Source organism: Globicephala melas, chromosome 16 (assembly GCF_963455315.2).
Source record: "Globicephala melas chromosome 16, mGloMel1.2, whole genome shotgun sequence".
Lineage (NCBI taxonomy): Eukaryota > Metazoa > Chordata > Mammalia > Artiodactyla > Delphinidae > Globicephala > Globicephala melas.
Window position 1 is genome coordinate 69,367,924 of NC_083329.1, and position 18,811 is coordinate 69,386,734.

The 18,811-nt window shown below is 34.5% G+C and overlaps 1 protein-coding gene across 4 annotated transcripts in view; it reads left to right on the forward strand.

The window, feature by feature from the left end:
• RTKN2 (rhotekin 2) overlaps nt 1–18,811 on the forward strand; it is an 88,870-nt gene that overhangs the window by 40,357 nt on the left and 29,702 nt on the right. For all 4 annotated transcript variants that reach the window (XR_011376781.1, XM_060286175.1, XM_030848200.3 and 1 more), the window contains exons 4-7: nt 316–369; nt 1,622–1,739; nt 4,087–4,281; nt 14,783–14,877. Coding sequence is in view for 3 of the 4 variants with exons in the window: in XM_060286175.1 (XP_060142158.1) it covers nt 316–369; nt 1,622–1,739; nt 4,087–4,281; nt 14,783–14,877 (462 nt within the window). In the remaining variant the exon portion in view is untranslated. The remainder of the gene's footprint in view (nt 1–315; nt 370–1,621; nt 1,740–4,086; nt 4,282–14,782; nt 14,878–18,811) is intronic.

The window sequence follows — 18,811 nt, forward strand, 5'->3', positions numbered from 1 at the left end:
TTTCACCTATTTCAAAAACATAAATCATGAAAAGAAAATTTTATGGCATAAGCTTATTACAGACCTTTCTTAATCAATTAATTTCTTGCGTAGTAGTTGGTGGGTTTTTTTAGTAAAATAAATATAACAGATTTTATATTCCTAGTCTAAGCTGTTTTTAAGAGGAAACATTATTGTGTTTGAATATTTAAATAATAAATAAATATTGGCTTTAATGGTCAGAATCCATTGTGGAATTCAGAGGTTTCTTTCACTCTTAAGAAATGAAATTTACCAAAATTATTACTTGTCATTTCTTTTCCCCTTCCTCTATAGATATTCGTATACCACTAATGTGGAAAGACTCTGATCACTTCAGCAGTAAAGAACGTATGTATGATTTTAATTGTAATTGAAATATCTTCTGTAATATGTAGTAAATTTGAGATTATTAGGAGAAAAAACTGCTTCTCCAGTGAAATAAATGGATGTCATTTGACAGAATAAGCAGAATCTTGTTGATAGGAACCTGTGCAAGGATGGTGAGTAACAGGTAATAGAGAAGGGAATTGTGCAATGGAAGGAAATGTTTGAGTCATGGTAAAGGCAACATTATTTGACCAAGATCTTGGAGATCTTTCTGCCTTGTTTTCTTACTTCAGATTATTTAACAGGATGTAAGAGGAAAAGATTTTTAGCTTGATCTGATTGTTTTCCCCTTCAGCATTTTATGGCTTCATATAGTCTTAACAAATCCATGCATTGTGGGTCATGGAAATTAACCTCAAATGATTTTTAGCTCTTAGAGGCAAAGCAGAAAAGATATGATAATCCTTTATCTTTCTTGTCTATTGTGATAGCTTTGTTCCTCATACTTTAAAATCTGAATCACATTGAGCACAATTAGTTTTATATGAAAAATCCAAAATCAGATTAGTACATTTGTTATTCAATTAGGAAATATAAATTACTTTACAAAGGAATACATGCAGGTATTAAGTACATCTTCCTGATTGCAGTAGAGAGTTAAGTTTTTCTGAAGAGGTACATTTTCTCAGTAATGAGGTTTCAGTCCTTTAATCACCTAATACTTCTTAAAAACATCATCAAATTAGAAGGCCCAGCAGCTATGGTTTTTGTGTTCACATGTCTACTTTTTATTGTTTTTGTGGTTTCCTCCCTTTCAGTTTGGTGGAAAATGTTTTGCTGTTAATGTGCTTGCTCCTAACCTCTCATAATAGAAAACTTATTTTTCTTAAAATATACTTGGAAAGCAAATGACAGGGGTAATAGTATGTACATAAAATAATAAATTTGCTATTAATTAAAGCTTAAAGAGTTTTCTAGGAATAAAATTTGTGAGTTTGGTGGGTACGTTTAGGCTGCTGAGAGGCCTCTATTTTTAACTTTATTTTTTGATACTCCCTACTTTAATTGTTGTGCCTTAGTTGGGCAAGCTATTAATATATATTGGCAAAACAGTCTCTATAAAAAGTTAAAGGATTACAGTGTACAATGTATGAAAATAAGAATCTATTAGCAAATATTTAGACTAATTATTTTCATTTTCAAGCAGATTTTAACATAATATAGGCATGATTCATCACATGAATCATTGTGTTATGTTGTTTTTCTTCTCTAGGATCACAGCGCTATGCCATTTTTTGTTTATTCAAAATGGGAGCTGAAGTTTTTGATACTGACATGGTGATTGTGGATAAAACAATCACAGATATATGTTTTGAAAATGTGACCATATTGTAAGTATTTTTTAATCTTCATTGAATGAAAAGAATCTAAAATTCTACCTTTTTCAAAGGAAGGCAAATTTATTGGATTATTTCTGAAGCATTAAAATCTTTAAATTGATTTTGAACATTGCATTGTTCAAAATAAGCCCATCTCTGCATTTGAGATTTTTCCAGTGTAAAATAAAGTGGAAATCATGTAATATTAGTAGTAACACTATGAATACAATGGAATCTCATTATAACATTATTTTATGTAGAGTGAATTTGGGCATAAAAGAGGTTCTTACATCTCATATAGGAGATTTGGTTACAGAAATACCAAAATAGTATAACAACTTTATGAGATAGTTCTGAAATATGTACCATAGGCAAAGTACTTTGGTAAAATTTTGAGATATTTTTTTTCTTATGGTGCACTTCCATGTTTTCACTCCAAAACAATAAAAAGTTGGGTGATCCTCAGGGCTGTTTTTATTGCCCCTGCTCTTTTACAGGCTCATTTTATTGTGGTCATAATATAGAATCAGAAAGAACTCCTCAGGTAGCCATAGAAATCATTTTTAACTAACATAAGTTTTTCCTGGCCTTTTTTTCTATTGGCCTAAATCAGTATGTGATTTTTATTTCTTACAGGGTTTCAAAGACAGTATCTTTGCATCCAAATATTAATAACTACTTAACTATTAAAATCAATATACATGTTTTTTCCATCTTTAGCTATGGAGCTATATACAGTTGAGATTGAAAGTACTAGTTTTGCCACTCATGTAGCATTAAAAAAATGATTGCAAACCATGTTTTGTGGCTTTGGTTCAGTGTCCCGTAAGGAATTGTACAGCACAGAAAAATATAATACATTTTTCTGAGTTATCAGCAGTAGTGCAGGCCATCTTATAAGCTCTGTTGAACTAAAGAAATTTACTTAGGATGCCCCAAATATTGCCAAATGTTTACATAACTGAGACTTAAAAATAAATATTTATTATTTACCTAAATATACTTATTTCCATTATCAACTATTACTAGTGCATCTTTTCCTGCCAAAATCATCCTGTTAATGGACTCTTTTCTTCACATCACTTTGCTATTGTTTGTTTTTACCACAAAGACAAAAATCATAATTTTTTTCACAGAAAGAACAATGCAAGTTACTTGGGAAGACAACTCATGATTTATAATTTTTTTTTAATTCTGTAAATATTTTAAATTGTTCTAAAAATAACTGCTCACAGATGTTCTAAATGTTATTTTAAAATGTGCTTTTTGTTATGATTGTTTTAATAAGTATTCAATATTTATGAATCTCTGGTTTTTCTCTAAATATTGACATTTGTTAGTCATTACCAGGAATACTGTATGTTTCAGAGTTGCCAAATAATAAACTATAAAAATATTTGGAAGTTATTCCTTGGATTTATTCAAACTATAGTTTGGCTATTTAAATCTTAAAAAGTCTATGCTGTGTTTTTAAAATCTCTGAGGCTGATGGATTGTCCTCTACAGACAACATCTACTGCTGATGGACCTCCTTTGCGATTTGAAGTATATTTTACTGTTACTAACATCACCACAATCGTTTATAGTAAAGATAGTTCACTGTGTCTGAGAAAGAGCAAAGCCAATCTTGGCATTGCAGATTTTCTGCATATTGGTTTAATTAATACATACTGAATATCTTTTATGCTAGATTAAGAATACAAAGATTACCAAGACATCACTCCCCCTCAAGGAGTTCATGCCTTGAAATATATCTCTTTATATTCATTTTTTTGTTTGTTTTCTCCTGTACAACTAAATAGTGAAATGTTATTTCAGAGTTATTAGGTACAAAGGTGGAGCGGGGAGGAGGGGCGCGGTGTTGAGTGGACTGTATGACTCTATGAAAAAGGCGTGAAAACTAAAGGTTTCAGCAGAAGAAAGCTTTTGTTTCTTTTAATTTTCTTTGTGTTCTTTGTTTTCAAATCTTTTTCCTTTGGAGGAATCGTGATTTCAGGAAATCATACATATAATGTAAATACCTTAAAAACAGCTATATTATAGGAATGAAAAGGAGAAATAGCATTGGCAACGAAATGACCAGGGCATTTTATTCTTTTCCTTTAAATAATTTGCCTGTAAATATTGGTTAAATTGAGTTAAGATTGCCCTACTTTAGAAGCTGGTAGCTCTCGAAGTTGTAGTGACTCTCTCAGGTCATTTAGATACTAAATAAACACTGGGATATTCTATCTCATTAACATATATTAACATAAACCTGTTACAAATGCTGCTTTTAAATGTTATGAAAACATCACAGGATGTTATTTTATTTTCTACTGAGTTAAATTTCTAACATTATGATTGTCCTTGTTTTTAGTAATGAAGCAGGGCCAGACTTTCAGATAAAGGTGGAAGTATATAGTTGCTGTACAGAAGACTCTTCTATAACCAACACACCAAAAAAATTAGCTAAGAAACTGAAGACATCTATAAGCAAAGCTACAGGGAAGAAAATAAGTTCAGTGCTTCAAGAAGATCATGAAATGTGCTCGTCCTTCAGTTCTGCTATTTAGTAAGTTTTCTAATACAATATTTACAGCGATACAGTATAATTATGTATTTGTGACATTTTAAAGTATTGTATATGGAGAATATCTTTACATTTTAAATGGGAAAAAACATCCTGAGGCAGGAATATAACTTGGTTGTCTGACATTTACCCAGCTGAGTTATCCTTAATACTTCCTTTGAAAGTAGAAAGTTGGAGCTTCCCTGGTGGCACAGTGGTTAAGAATCTGCCTGCCAATGCAGGAGACACGGGTTCGAGCTCTGGTCCCGGGAAGATCCCACATGCCGCGGAGCAACTAAGCCCGTGTGCCATAACTACTGAGCCTGCGCTTTAGAGCCCACAAGCCAAAACTTCTGAAGCCCGCGCACCTAGAACCTGTGCTCTGAAGCAAGAGAAGCCACCGCAATGAGAAGCCCGCGCACCGCAACAAAGAGTAGCCCCTGCTCGCCGCAACTAGAGAAAGCCCGCGTGCAGCAACGAAGACCCAACGCAGCCAAAAATAAATAAATTAATTAATTAAAAAAAGAAAGTAGAAAGTTGGGTGACAGTGTGCTTTCAGTGATTTTGAATTCCAGTATCTAGCAGAAAGATGAATTATTTTTCTTGAAAAGGGACTATCTACATGTTAAGTTGTTTGCTACATATCAGTCTACTAATTGGATTTCTGCATATGTCATGCATTAGTCTTAAAGATTTTAAAAAATATTTTATTTCTTTATAACAAAACCACATTACCATTATCACATCTAACAAAATAAAAAATAAGTTCTGAATATCATCTGATGTCCAGTCTGTGTTCAAATTGCCCCAATTCTGAGGAAGTTCTCTTCTGATCTATGCAAGTCAAGATGCAAACAAGGTCTACAACATTGCATTTAGGTGAGTCTTTTAATCTTTAACAATTTCCCATCTACTTTTTTCCTTGCCATTATTTATTGAAGAAGCCAGATCTTATAGATTTCCCATATTTTGAATTTATCTGATTCCATCTTTGTGGTCTTTTTAAACATCTTTTTTCTATCCCCTGTGTTTCCTACAACTTGTAGTCAGATCTAGAGGACTGATTAGTTTCAGGTTCTCTTTTAGGACAATGTACTTTCTACTGTATCCCATTTGGAGGTCTTGTCTCACTTTTACTCACGTTAAACCTGACCAGTGGGTTCAGGTGTTGTCAGCCTGATCCATCCATTATAAAGTTCCCTATCAATCTTTTATCTAATGGTGTTAGCAGCTATTGCAGGTCATTCATTATTTCATTAGGGGTTATAATTTGGTGACTTTCTAAATTTGTCCTTTATTTATTTATATTTTATCTTGATTCTTTTCTCTCTTTTTTAAAAAAATTATTTATTTATTATTGGCTGCGCTGGGTCTTTGTTGCTGCATGCGGGCTTTCTCTAGTTGCAGAGAGCAGGGGCTACTCTTCGTTGCGGTGCACAGGCTTCTCATTGTGGTGGCTTCTCTTGTTGCAGAGCACGGGTTCTAGGTGCGCGCACGCGCTTCAGTAGTTGTGGCTTGTGGGCTCTAGAGCACAGACTCAGTAGTTGTGGCGCGTGGGCTTAGTTGCTCCATGGCATGTGGGATCTTCCCGGACCAGGGCTATAACCCATGTCTCCTGCATTGGCAGGCGGATTCTTAACCACTGCGCCACCAGGGAAGTTCTGCATTTATTTTTAAACCTAGAATTCTCTCAAAGAAGAACTTTCTTTTGTTAACTCTCTGGATATAAATGCAAAAAAATTGGTAGAGGAGAAGGAGGAAAAAAATACTCGGTTCCTTCATTTTAGAATAATAAGTTGATGTTCTACCATGGAGGTGATCAATGTTTTGTTTTATTTGAACTCTTGTATTTTTATATATTTGTGTTTCAGTCTATTACAGTTATTCTCTTTGAAGCCAATTTGTCCCATCTTTGATCAGTGGGGAACCTTTAAGCTGACTCTGCGTCCTTTTGACACAACCTAATCTCTGATTAGCTTCTTTGCTCTCTGGCCAGGGAACATGTTCCATGTTCATCTTCTGTTTTTCTGCCCACAGTTGGAATCACCATCTCTTAAGAAGCCCTGGTTTCTTTCAGATACTTTCTTTAAACATTGTGTTTGCTTCTTTACAAGTATTTTTATCTTTTATGTTTCTTGGGAAAACTGTTGTACAGGCTGCATTCCTAGAATTTCTTTGCATGTCTTGGTAGGATTGGCTCTTCAGCATGTAAGTAATTTTACTGTAATTACAAAAAGCAAAATATTTTAGGTGTAGATCCTGGAAATATCAATCATCAAAATGTAACTAAATAACTCTTTTCATATCAGATATATTACATGTGAAAGTGACTTGGGACCCTAGCATTGTGGCTTTCAGTTTATTTTGATTGAGAGCCACAGTAAGAAATACATTTTACATTATTACTGAATGCACAGTAACATAAGCAGACAGATTTCGTGAAGCAATACTTAGCCCTTGCTATTTATAGTATAGTCACTTGACTTTTTTTATTCTAGTTATTTTCAGTTTCTTTTAATTCAGTTTATGAATCATTAAATTGATTTCATGATTGTTGAATGGGTCCCATCCACTGAAAAAAAGAAGGCATAGAAGATGTAAATCTTTGCTAATATAAATGTCATTAAAAAGGAGGGAGGGATACCCTTTCATTTTCTTCCTTTAGAATTAAGGCCGTCTTAAAACTTTTGTAGATTAAGGTGATAATCAAGTATTTGCTGGAAAATGCTTTAATTCAACTATAAGGTAATGGAACTCTGTCTTTTTGATGATTGAATGAACAATTGTATTTCTAGTTTGAAGCATAGATTTTAGAACTGAAAGAGATAATCACCAAGTTAGTAGTTTTAAAACGTTTTTAAGCAGCAAAATTCTTTATTTAAAAAAAAAAAAAACAGGACCAACATAGGCAGAACACTCTATGACATAAATCACAGCAAGATCCTTTTTGACCCACCTCCTAGAGAAATGGAAACAAAAACAACAATAAACAAATGGGACCTAATGAAACTTCAAAGCTTTTGCACAGCAAAGGAAAACATAAACAAGATGAAAAGATAACCCTCAGAATGGGAGAAAATATTTGCAAATGAAGCAACTGACAAAGGATTAATCTCCAGAATTTACAAGCAGCTCATGCAGCTCAATATCAAAAAACAAACAACCCAATCCAAAAATGGGCAGAAGACCTAAATAGACATTTCTCCAAAGAAGATATACAGACTGCCAACAAACACATGAAAGGATGCTCAACATCACTAATCATTAGAGAAATACAAGTCAAAACTACAATGAGGTATCACTTCACACTGATCATCGAAATATCTGCAAACAATAAATGCTGGAGAGGGTGTGGAGAAGAGGGAACCCTCTTGCACTGTTGGTGGGAATGTAAATTGATAACAGCCACTATGGAGAACAGTATGGAGGTTCCTTAAAAAACTAAAAATAGAACTACCATACGACCCAGCAATCCCACTATTGGGCATATACCCTAAGAAGGAGTCATGTACCACAATGTTCATTGCAGCTCTATTTACAATAGCCAGTACGTGGAAGCAACCTAAGTGTCCATCGACAGGTGAATGGATGAAGAAGATGTGGCACATATATACAAGGGAATATTGCTCAGCCATAAAAAGAAATGAAATTGAGTTATTTGTAGTGAGGTGGATGGACCTACAGTCTGTCATACAGAGTGAAGTAAGTCAGAAAGAGAAAAACAAATACCGTATGCTAACACATATATATGGAATCTAAAAAAAAAAAAAAAATGGTTCTGAAGAACCTAGGGGCAGAACAGGAATAAAGATGCAGATGTAGAGAATGGACTTGAGGACACGGGGAGGGGGAAGGGTAAGCTGGGACGAAGTGAGAGAGTGGCATCGACATTTATACACTACCAAATGTAAAATAGCTAGTGGAAAGCAGCCACATAGCACAGGGAGATCAGCTCGGTGCTTTGTGACCACCTAGAGGGGTGGGATAGGGAGGGTGGGAGGGAGACACAAGAGGGAGGTGATATGGGGATATATGTATATGTATAGCTGATTCACTTTGTTATAAAGCAGAAACTAACACACCATTGTAAAGCAATTATATACCAATAAAGATGTTAAAAAAAAAAAAAAAAACAGGACCAGTAGTGTCCTGAACAAGTTACATTATTTCCTGGGCCTCAGTTTTCTCATGAAAGGTAAGGATGCTTAGACATAATCATCTATTTTTAGAAGGCTCCTTAGAGACATTTTAGGGTTTCATATACCTTTTAAGCATGTAAAAACAATGACTGGGCTTCTCAAACAGTTTAAAATTTCATTGTTTGGCAGGGAATACTTGATTTTTCTATCCTGTCATTTATTATTTGTGTGACCCAAGACGGATTAATTTACTCTGGGTTTTTATTTTTCCCTCTGTAAAATGGGAATAATAAAAATGTAATAATATCGAACGCCATTGGATTATTATGAGACTCAAAAAGGTAATTCATGAGCTTGGTATGTAGTAAGCATTTAATAAATGTAGCTGTTACTATTATTGTTACTATTTTTACTGTTCTGAGACCAGTGCTTTTTCTGAAATTTTTTTTCAAATTCATGCTGAAGCACTTCAGTTTAGAAACCTTCATAGGATTATAAAATGTAGACAGATATTTTAAAATTGAAAAACCAATGTTTATCATTTCATAGAAGATAGTCTAAGTGATGTTGGAACTTGTGTTTAACCTATACTCCTCTTCAAAGCCTAGAGGTGTATTTGAGAGTAACATTATTGCTATTAAGCTCTTTGTAATAGGGACTGCCATATTTGTCTTGAAGTGTTCATTCTCCTCTTCAGATTTGTCATTCTATTTGGTTTATTTCGTGAATCCAAACACCAATTTTCCTTATCAACATTTCCCATGAAACTTGCATGCCATTTGCTTATTTATACCATTAAAGCTGATCAAAAGATAGGGTAAAGCCTTTTATAACATTTCACCAAATTATATTCTTCTAATACCAGCATTCTTTTGAGCTTCTGGTGTGAATGCCAAGTATACTAGGTTAAACTCATAGCCCAGAACTACTCTTACCTGATACTTCCTTAAGTGACCACTTCAGCACCCTGATAGGAGTTTGAGAATAGCATTAGTAATCAGAATGCATAAGAGGATCAATTTTTATTTCTTTAATAGTGATCTAGTTCAATGAGAAGATTCCTAATATAGCTTTTAATTTTTAACCAAAATGGGCAAACTATATCTTCTCTAATTATATGGCATGTGCCCAAATATAGCTGTTCTTCCTAACAAAAGAGTGCATTTTTTTCAGACTACCGTTTAAGGTAGTCATTTATTTTTTCATAACATTTTTGGAAACCCCGCTCCATCAAATGTTACAACAATTGGCCTATTTGCTTTTTTAAAAAAATGTAGCTGATTAAACTTTTGGGAACTCAATATTAGGGTTGGCTAAAAAGAATGAGAGTAATGTTTTAGTAAGAAAACGTTATCCTGACAAGAATGTTTTAAAACTGAGATCATTGTTGATTTTGGAAGCATTGGCATTGTAATTAGTCATGGTTTAAAAATGAAGTAACTTGAAATATCATCATAAAGTATTGTTTGATCTGAAAGAAGACAGTGAACATTTTTGGTAATTTTTAGCATGCTCCCTGGTGTGATTCATTTACTCATTTTATTTGTGGAATTTAGCTTACTGAAATTCCTGTAGCTAGATTTTCCCAGTGTTTCTAATAGCTGAATTAACTATTTTATGCTCCTTGAGAACCATTTAGTACATTATTCTTCATTGTATAAATTGTAATTTTAAAGAATTGTGAAAACTAGTAAAATTGAGAGTGATTATTTACTGGACAAAAATGTGTATTAAAAAAAATAAGCCCCAATACTACATTTTAAATTGGATTGAAGTTACAAAACAAATATCCTTGGGCAGAATAAGTGGATTATTTATGTTTTGAGGAACAGTGGTGTTAATGGTTTGGTAGTGTGAAAGATAATGCAGTGTTCAAAAATAACTAAGGAATTACTCACCTGTTGGGTATAATTTTGTTTATTCATTCATTTAATCATCTTAGAAATTATAATTCAGCAGTTATGTCACATGGTACTTTGGATCTAAACGTTAGTAAGTCATGTTTCCTGCACTCAAAATTCTTAAGGAAGTATGAAGGTAGTAAGTAAAGTATAGTGGGATTCTGTTTCCAGTGTACCACTTGCTAGTTATAGGCAAGTCAATTACATTCTCTGAACTTCAGTTTCATCATTTGAAAATATGGACCGAAATATCTGCCCTGCCTACCTTAAGTAGCTATTGTGAACTCTTAAAGATATTGCATGTTAAAGTGCCTTAAACTGCACATAGGTAGATGTAGTATTACAAAGCTTTGCATGTCTCTGATTTTTGGGGGAGGTTTTCATCCTACCACCACTTCACAAATCCTATGGCATTTATTATTTCATTACAAAAGTAATATAAACTTGAGAAATAGAATCTAGAAGAGAAAAAAATGTATTCATAGTTCACCCTAAATCAAATACTTTTTATAATTTTGAACTGATATTTTTCCTCCAGGTTTTAAAATTCCTAGCCTTGGGGATAGATATTCATAATTATACTACACATTCATATACATGCATGTATATACACACACACATTTTCTTCTTGAGCTATTACAGAGTCTTCACATGATCATTTTAATGACCACTATCAACCGTCTCTCTCATAGCTTATTCTTAGGGGAGGTTATCAATAATGTTTTTTGTATTGTTATTTTAAGATGTGTAATTCATTGGAAATAGAGGCAAATGTATTACATGTTTACCTTAAAGTAGTTGAGGGAAAGGTGTCTTAGTTACAATTACTTTTTAAGGCCTGAGAAAAAAATTAAACATATACTTGGGTCATCACATAATTTTAGCCTCTTTTGTCACACAGGTTGTCACCTCTCCAGCGCACTCAGTGCAAATGAGCTTTATTAAAAGTTATATTAGCTACTTCCTGTGTGCACTAAAAGCAGTATTTCGTACTGCACTGTGTATGGAAATGATGCTATTCCTGAAGTGACGCATACTCTAATGTTTTTAGTGGTCAGCGAGAATAAATTACATCACTCCTAAAAATAAAACGCAAAGTATCTTCATTCTCTTTCTCTCCCAGTCTCTGCCTCTCACTATTTCAGGTATTTTTCTTGTTGGATTTAAAATACATACAGACTGTCCATCTAATACTTTGACCTCTAAGTTTGATGACCTCTTTGCCTCCAGTGATCTTGTTCTCATGCCTATTTTAGCCATCCACCCCACAATTGTACCCTAGGTCTTATCTGGTCTCTGTAGTAGTGTCCCACACTATCTACCACCTCCCACGTTTCCAGCTTTCTCCTTTCAGTACTCTGACTCCAACTTAGCTCAAGTTCTATGATTTACCATTTTGTTCTTTCCTAGCATTTCTCTCCTTTTGTCATACTTACCTTGGAAAAAATTCAACCTTGGTTAAATCCTGCCTTTAGCTCTTCTGCACCTGCACTCATGAGGAATAGATGAGGAACCTGGAGAAAACAGTCATACTGACTGGTCTCACTTTAGAGGGATCACTAACCTTAAGTGAGTTCCAGTATGTGCAGTCCTACTAAGTGTCCGTAGCCCTCCACTTTACCTCTCGTCAGAGTATTTCACATTGTGTCACTCTCTCTTATGAAACCTCCAATACCCACTCCTCTCCACTCCTTATTCAAAGCTGATGACTTCATTTCCTATATCATTGATGCTGCTGAAGTAATCAGAAGAGAACTTGCATATCCTCCATCAACCAAATCTATCAGCCTACCTGCATCTGTATATTTATTTGCTGCTTTCCTTCCTTGTAACGGCCTTTGCTCCATCTGAGGCCACCCACCTGTACACTAGATCCCATCTTCTCAAGTACACAGAAGTAGGCTCCTGCACATGTCCCCCACTTCTACTACATCTTCAGTGTTTCTTTTCCTGCATCATTTCCAAAAACATACAAACATGCTGAAATACCTCACATTTCCTCTGCCCCATTTAACAGCTATCCTTTACAGAAAAGTTTTTTATATTCTCTATCTCCACTTTTTGTCCTCCCATTCTCTCTTGAACCATTTCAGTCAAGTTTCATCCATCGTTCAGAAACTGCTCTTGTCAAGGTCAGCAGTGATCTACATGTTGCCAAATACCATGGTCATTTATCATTATTCCTTCTCCTGGACCTTTCAGCATTATTCAACACAACTGATCACTCTCCTGAAACACTTTTTGAACTTGGCTTCCAGGATACCACTTTCGGGGTGTCTCTTCTGCCTCAGTGACTGTCCCTTGCCTGTCTCCTTTGTTCATTGCTCTTCAACTTAATCTGAAATGATGGAGTACTTGTGTCCCAATATTCAGTTCGCACATTTTATTTAACTAACTTTCATTGAATTTCATCTATATACTGTTAACTCCCAAATTTAATTTCTTGAATAGTTTTTCCTCTCCTAACTGCAGATTCATATATCCACCTGCCTACCCTACAACCCATTCTCAAACTTAATCTGTTCAAAACTAAATTCTTACTTCCCATATCCATTCTCTCAGTCAGCCTCCTTGCAGTTAATGACAATTCGCTTTTTCTGGTTGCTCAGGCCAAAAGCCTTGGAGTTGTCCTTGACTCTGTCCTTTCTTTTACATCCCATGACCACATTGGGTCAACTTTAAGACCATATCAGGCATCTTAGCACTTCTCACTACCCCATCAACTACCACCCTGTTCCAGGCCTGCACCAGCTCTGGACTGGTGAGGTGCAGTAACTCTCTAGTTGGCATTACCATTTTCAATCTTGGCCTCTGTGGTCTGTTCTCAACATGGCAGCCAGAGAGATCATTTAAAAATACAAGTCATGTCGTAGCATATGCCTCTGCTCCAAATCTACCACTTGCTTCCCATCTCACTCAGAATAAAATCCAGGGTCCTTATCATGCTCTACAGGGCATGCCCTACTGCAGTGTAGAGTGTCTGCCCCTTCTTATCTTTTAGACATCTTGTCTCACTCTCCCTCACTGTACTCCAGCCACACGGCCGTCTTGTTGTTTGTCAGATACACGCAGCATCACTTATCCACTTACTGTCAGTAATCTGTTCCTGAAAATAACATGTTTTGCACTAAAATGCTGATAGGGAGTCTATTTACCATTATTGTAAGTAGGAACAATTGTAATGTAGTTGCATAAAACCTATGTTATCAGTTGACAAATTATCATGTTGAGATCATGTTTAACACATTGTGCCCTGATCACCAAACAACTCATATGATTGTTAATAGGCAGTTTTGTGTGTAGTAATATTTACTCTTCATTCTAATTGCTGTTCTCAATTGCTCCTATTCTTTCTCCACAGTTTTTTAAAATACTTCCTCCACTTTGGGGGGGCACTTTTTATGTAACAGTAGGGAAAAATAAGAGCTAATTATGGAAGGCACTACAGAAATTTGTTCAGGATAATAGCAGAGAATGGCCCACACTGAGAATGAGGCTAGTGCCTCTTAGCTTTAGAAACAGTGGAGATTTGTTGATACTTAGTGGACTTTCCCAGTAATCTACACAGGAGTCTGAATTATACCAGTCGTATTCAGAATGTAACTTAAAATTCTACTCGTGCATTGTTTTGTTAAAATTTTTTTGTTGAGTTTTGGAGAAAGAAACATAAATTTTCCTGTGTAAACACTGACAAAAAACATTGGCTGGTGAGAGATACCTCTGGTCTATATTGGTTGTATATTAAAAACCAAGATATATCAAACCAATAAATCAAATGCTTTAAGCCTTAAATTTATACAGTAATGTATGGCAATTATTTCTCAATAAAACTGAAAAAAATACCCAAAACCAAGAGGCATTCTCCCAGGGAACAACATTCCGTGCGGTATGCCATTGTTTATTAAAGAAGTGCATGCATGCATTGCATTCTTGCTACATGTATATATATATTTTTGTGATAGAGATTTTATTACATATTTAGTAAGAGACAAAGAAGGTTTATGAAACATATCACCTGGCCCAATTAATAAAAATTCTCATCAGACTTTATATGGTAATTCTATTTTTAATTTTTTGAAGAATGACCACACTGTTTTCCATAGTGGTTGTACCATTTTATGTTTCCATCAGCAGTGCACAGTGGTTCCAGTTTGACCACATCCTGGCCAACACTCGTTGCTTTGTTTCTTTTTATTTATTTATTTTAGTAATGGCCATTCTAATGGGTGTGAAGTGGTTTCTCATTATGGTTTTGATTTGTGTTTTCCTAAGGATTAATGATCTTGAGTATCTCTTCATGTTTTTATTGGCCATTTGTATATTTTCTTTGGAGAAATGTCTGTTTAAGACCTTTGCCCGTTTTTTAATCGGGTTGTTTATTTTGTTGTTGTTGAACATCTAAATATTTTATGTAGTGGAAAATATACTAAAATACTTAAAACATGTCTTTTTTCTCACTATTAGTGGTACAAAGTACAGTTTGCTAGCTCATACTACCCTGAGCTTGGAAAGTGCTGAGAATAGCTTCAAGACCCATAATCTGTCTATTAATGGGGATGGTAAGTACAGTCTATATTTTACTTATTATACATGTTATGTCAATATATGTGTGGTGACAGTAATAATTTTTAATTTTAATATGTTCCCCTGAAGTGATTATTGGCTTAAATAATGTAGTCACGAGTAACTCTGTGGATTCTTGAAAATATGTCTGTCCCTTTTCCCCCAAAGCAGAAAGTTTATTTTTCTCTTTCTACTGTTTGCTAGAGATTTGTCTGTGAGGCTTGCTTGGTGAGAACAGAAAGGTTTTGCATATTCTGAATCCTTGTCTTTGACTTGAAATTGGTGACTTTACCACTCTTCTAGTTGTCAAAGATGTATCTTATTTTTAAATTTGAAATTGAGGAAGCCAGTAAAAGCATGAAGAGCCATCTATCTTTACAACAAAAGGTATAAGGAAGGTAGTATATAATTTTATATATTATACTTCAAAAAATGAAAAAGAATAAGTAACCCAAATCATATTTCCAGACTACTTTCCCAACACTACTCTATGTTTTTCATCATAGGTAAAAATAATCTTGGAGCGTGGACAGTGCTCCTGCTGTTTTACAAATCTTCTAATCACTTACCTCCCTTCTTCACCTTGCTATATATTTCTTTTTAATAAACTATAACTACAAATTATCATCTAGAGAAGAAGGTTTAAGATTAATTTAGCCCTACCTTCCCATATATCCCCTGCTTGCTACCAACAGAAGGTAGGCATGAGTGGTTCTGTGGATCACTCATTACGTCAGTATATGTTATGTCAATGTATGTGTAAACACTGACAAAAGCATTGGCTAGTGAGAGATATCTCTGGTCTATGATGGTTGTATATTAAAAACCAAGATAAATCAAACCAGTATTTTACATTCAGTATCAAATGGTTTATAACCCATATTATATGATATTAAGTATTTGAGTTTAAATCTACCATCATATTCTGTGTTTTCTGTTTGTCTTACTTATTCCATGGTGGTTTTCTCTTTCTTGCATCTTTAAGGATTGATAGTTTTATCATTTCAGGTTTTCCTTGTTCTAATTAAAGTTATAATTCTTTTTCTCATCTTTTAGACATTACCTCTAGAAATTTTATTAATCATACTTAAGTCTAAAATTAAAAGATAATTTTACCTTTTTCTCAGATCCTGCAAGGACTTTAGAATAAACTCCATTTCTTTGACCTATGTGCTGTTGTTATACATTATAATTCTGTTTGGTTTTTAAATTTCACAAGATGTTTTATACACTTAATATTTATTTAGATTTGCCTGCATGTTTCCATGTACTGCTTGTGTCTTATACCTTACATCTGGTATTATTTTCCTGCTGCTTGAAGTGTAATCCTTAGAATTTATTTCAGTTTGTTCTGCTAATATCATACTTCTTAGTTCTTTGTGTATGTCTGAAGATGACTTTGTTTAGCTTCATTCTTGAAAGATATTTTTTACATGATGTAGAAACTTTAATATTTTACTTTGTGAATATTAAAGATATAATTCCAGTACCTTCTGGCATCTCGTACTGGCTGTCGAAAATCATTTGTCAGTGTGTTGCTTCTGTGAAGGTAACTTTTAATTTTCTCTTTGTCTTTGGTTTTCTGAAGCTTCACCGTGCTATAGGTGTAAAATTGAATTTTATTTATGCTGCTTTTGGACATCCTTGATCTTCTTTAAATTGATGGATGTCTTTCATTATTTCTGGACAAAATCTTACTTGTCTATTCAGGCAGCCTCTGATCCATTCTATTGCCTTTCTCCCTGTAGCATTCCTAGTAAACCTATGTTAGTCTTTCTGACTGTATCCTCTATGTTTAGTACCCTTTATGATGTATTCCTCATCTTTTTGTCTGTCTTTGCTGCTTTTCTGGATTTTTAATGCACTATCTTCTGTTTCCTTTATTCTCTTTGCAGCTCTGTCTGATCTGCTGATAAATCTATATACCAAGTTCTTCATTTCACTTATTGTACTTCTTATTTCTAGAAGTTCTGTTTGACTTTTTCAAATCTGCTATGCCACTTCTCACTTTTTATTCTCTGCATATATTGTTAATATTATCTTTTAGGTTTTTATTAAAAGAGTAGGCATAGCTGTTTTATAGTCTATGGCTAATGATTCAGATATATAAAGTCCCTCTTGATCAGTTTCTCTCTTTTTTTTTTTTTTAACTGGTTCTCAGTCATGATGTCTCAATTTGTTGCACGTCTAGTTATCTTCATGTGCTTGTCATTGTAATTGAAAGTCTACATAGAGGAATAAATTAATGCTCGGTGTCTCTTTTTGCATCTCGCAGGCACCTGGTGAGACTATCATTCTGGCCTCACTTTATCCAAAGACCATGTCTGAGTTTCTCTGCATCCCTTCATCCCTACCTCCGGGCAGTGGGAATCCTGGGCAGTTAGGTTGGTTTACTCATGGTTCACCACTGTTGGTGATTCCTTTGGGATATCAGTTTAATATGAGGAGAATCGTCCCATTAATCTGCCTACATTGTTCAGGTCCCAGACTGTGGTTTCTGTTCTGCTTCCCTCGTCTTGCAGGATCATTAAGTCATAAATTGAGATTTTCTGGGATTGGCAAATGCTCTCAGGACAAACACAGCTTCTGTGCTCATTTAACTCACTGGTTCTCATTTATCAGATTTGTACTGGAAGTTTATTATAGTTTTGTTACCTCTTTCTTGCTCTGGGGAAAAGTTTTAAAATATTTTGGTTCAGCATTTTTAGTAGTTTTCAGTGGGAAGATTGGTCTGAACAATCTAATTAAGCCTTCTATCACCCAAAACTTGAAGTTTGCAATAGTATTAGCATTGTCAATTTTATCAGAAAACTTGGCAAATTAAGTTTGTTTAATTCCATTTGTGTTAGTTCTCTAGAATTACCAATATTATCACCATATGTTGAGTGCCTATTATGTGCCAGACATTGTTCATTGAAATATTATTCAGCCTTGAAAAAGGAAATTCTGCAATACGTGACAACATGAATGATCCTTGAGGACACTATGCTAACTGAAACAACCAGTCACAGAAGGACAAATACTACCTGATTCCACTTATATGAGGTATCTAAAATAGACAAACTATTAGAAGCAGAGAGTCGAATGGCAGTTCCTAGGGGCTAGGAGAAGGAGAAAGGAGGAGCTGCTAATAAACAGATCTAAAGCTTCAGTTATACAAGATGAATAAGTTCTAGAGATCTGCTGTACAACATTATAACATTTGTTAACTCTACTGTATTGTACATTAAAAATCTGTTAAGAGAGTACATCTCCTATTACATGTTCGTACCACAATAAAATATAAATAAATAAATGAACACTGTTAAAGCAGTTTTTATTCTTAGTCTCTGTGAGACGTAGTTATAAGGGAGCATCACAGTGAAGTGATTAATAGTGGAGACTGGAGCCATCAGCCTTAGGTTCGTATTCTAGTTCTAGCACTGGCTAGCTGTGTGCTTTCACAAGTTCCTCATTTTGTTATCATTTATATTTTACAAATGAGTAAAATACAGCTTAGAGAATGTAACATGCCAGATTATGTAGCTAGCCAGTGGTCGAGCCAGACTTCAAGTAATCTAGGAAAGGCTGTGCTCTTTCTGCTATGCATTCCGGTTAGGCATGATTACTGATAAAGCACCTAAAGACTCAAAATACTATTGATGTGTGAATAATGGAATTGGTGATGAAAGGTCCCATTCTTTCAACCAAGTCACCTGAAAGGTTGTGGAAGGGAATAAAATTCACAAAGAAATCATCGATTTTAGCAGTGTCACGTCTTCAGTGTTCTATAAGATATTACTAGATTCTCCTTTAATAAAATGCTCCTGAGCAAATAAGCATGGGAACTATGTGGTATACTTCTTTCTTTGAGAAACACAATAAAGACTAGCGTTAAAGACTGTGAAAAGACCTGTGCTTACAGCAATAATACCCAACCCCTGTTGACAT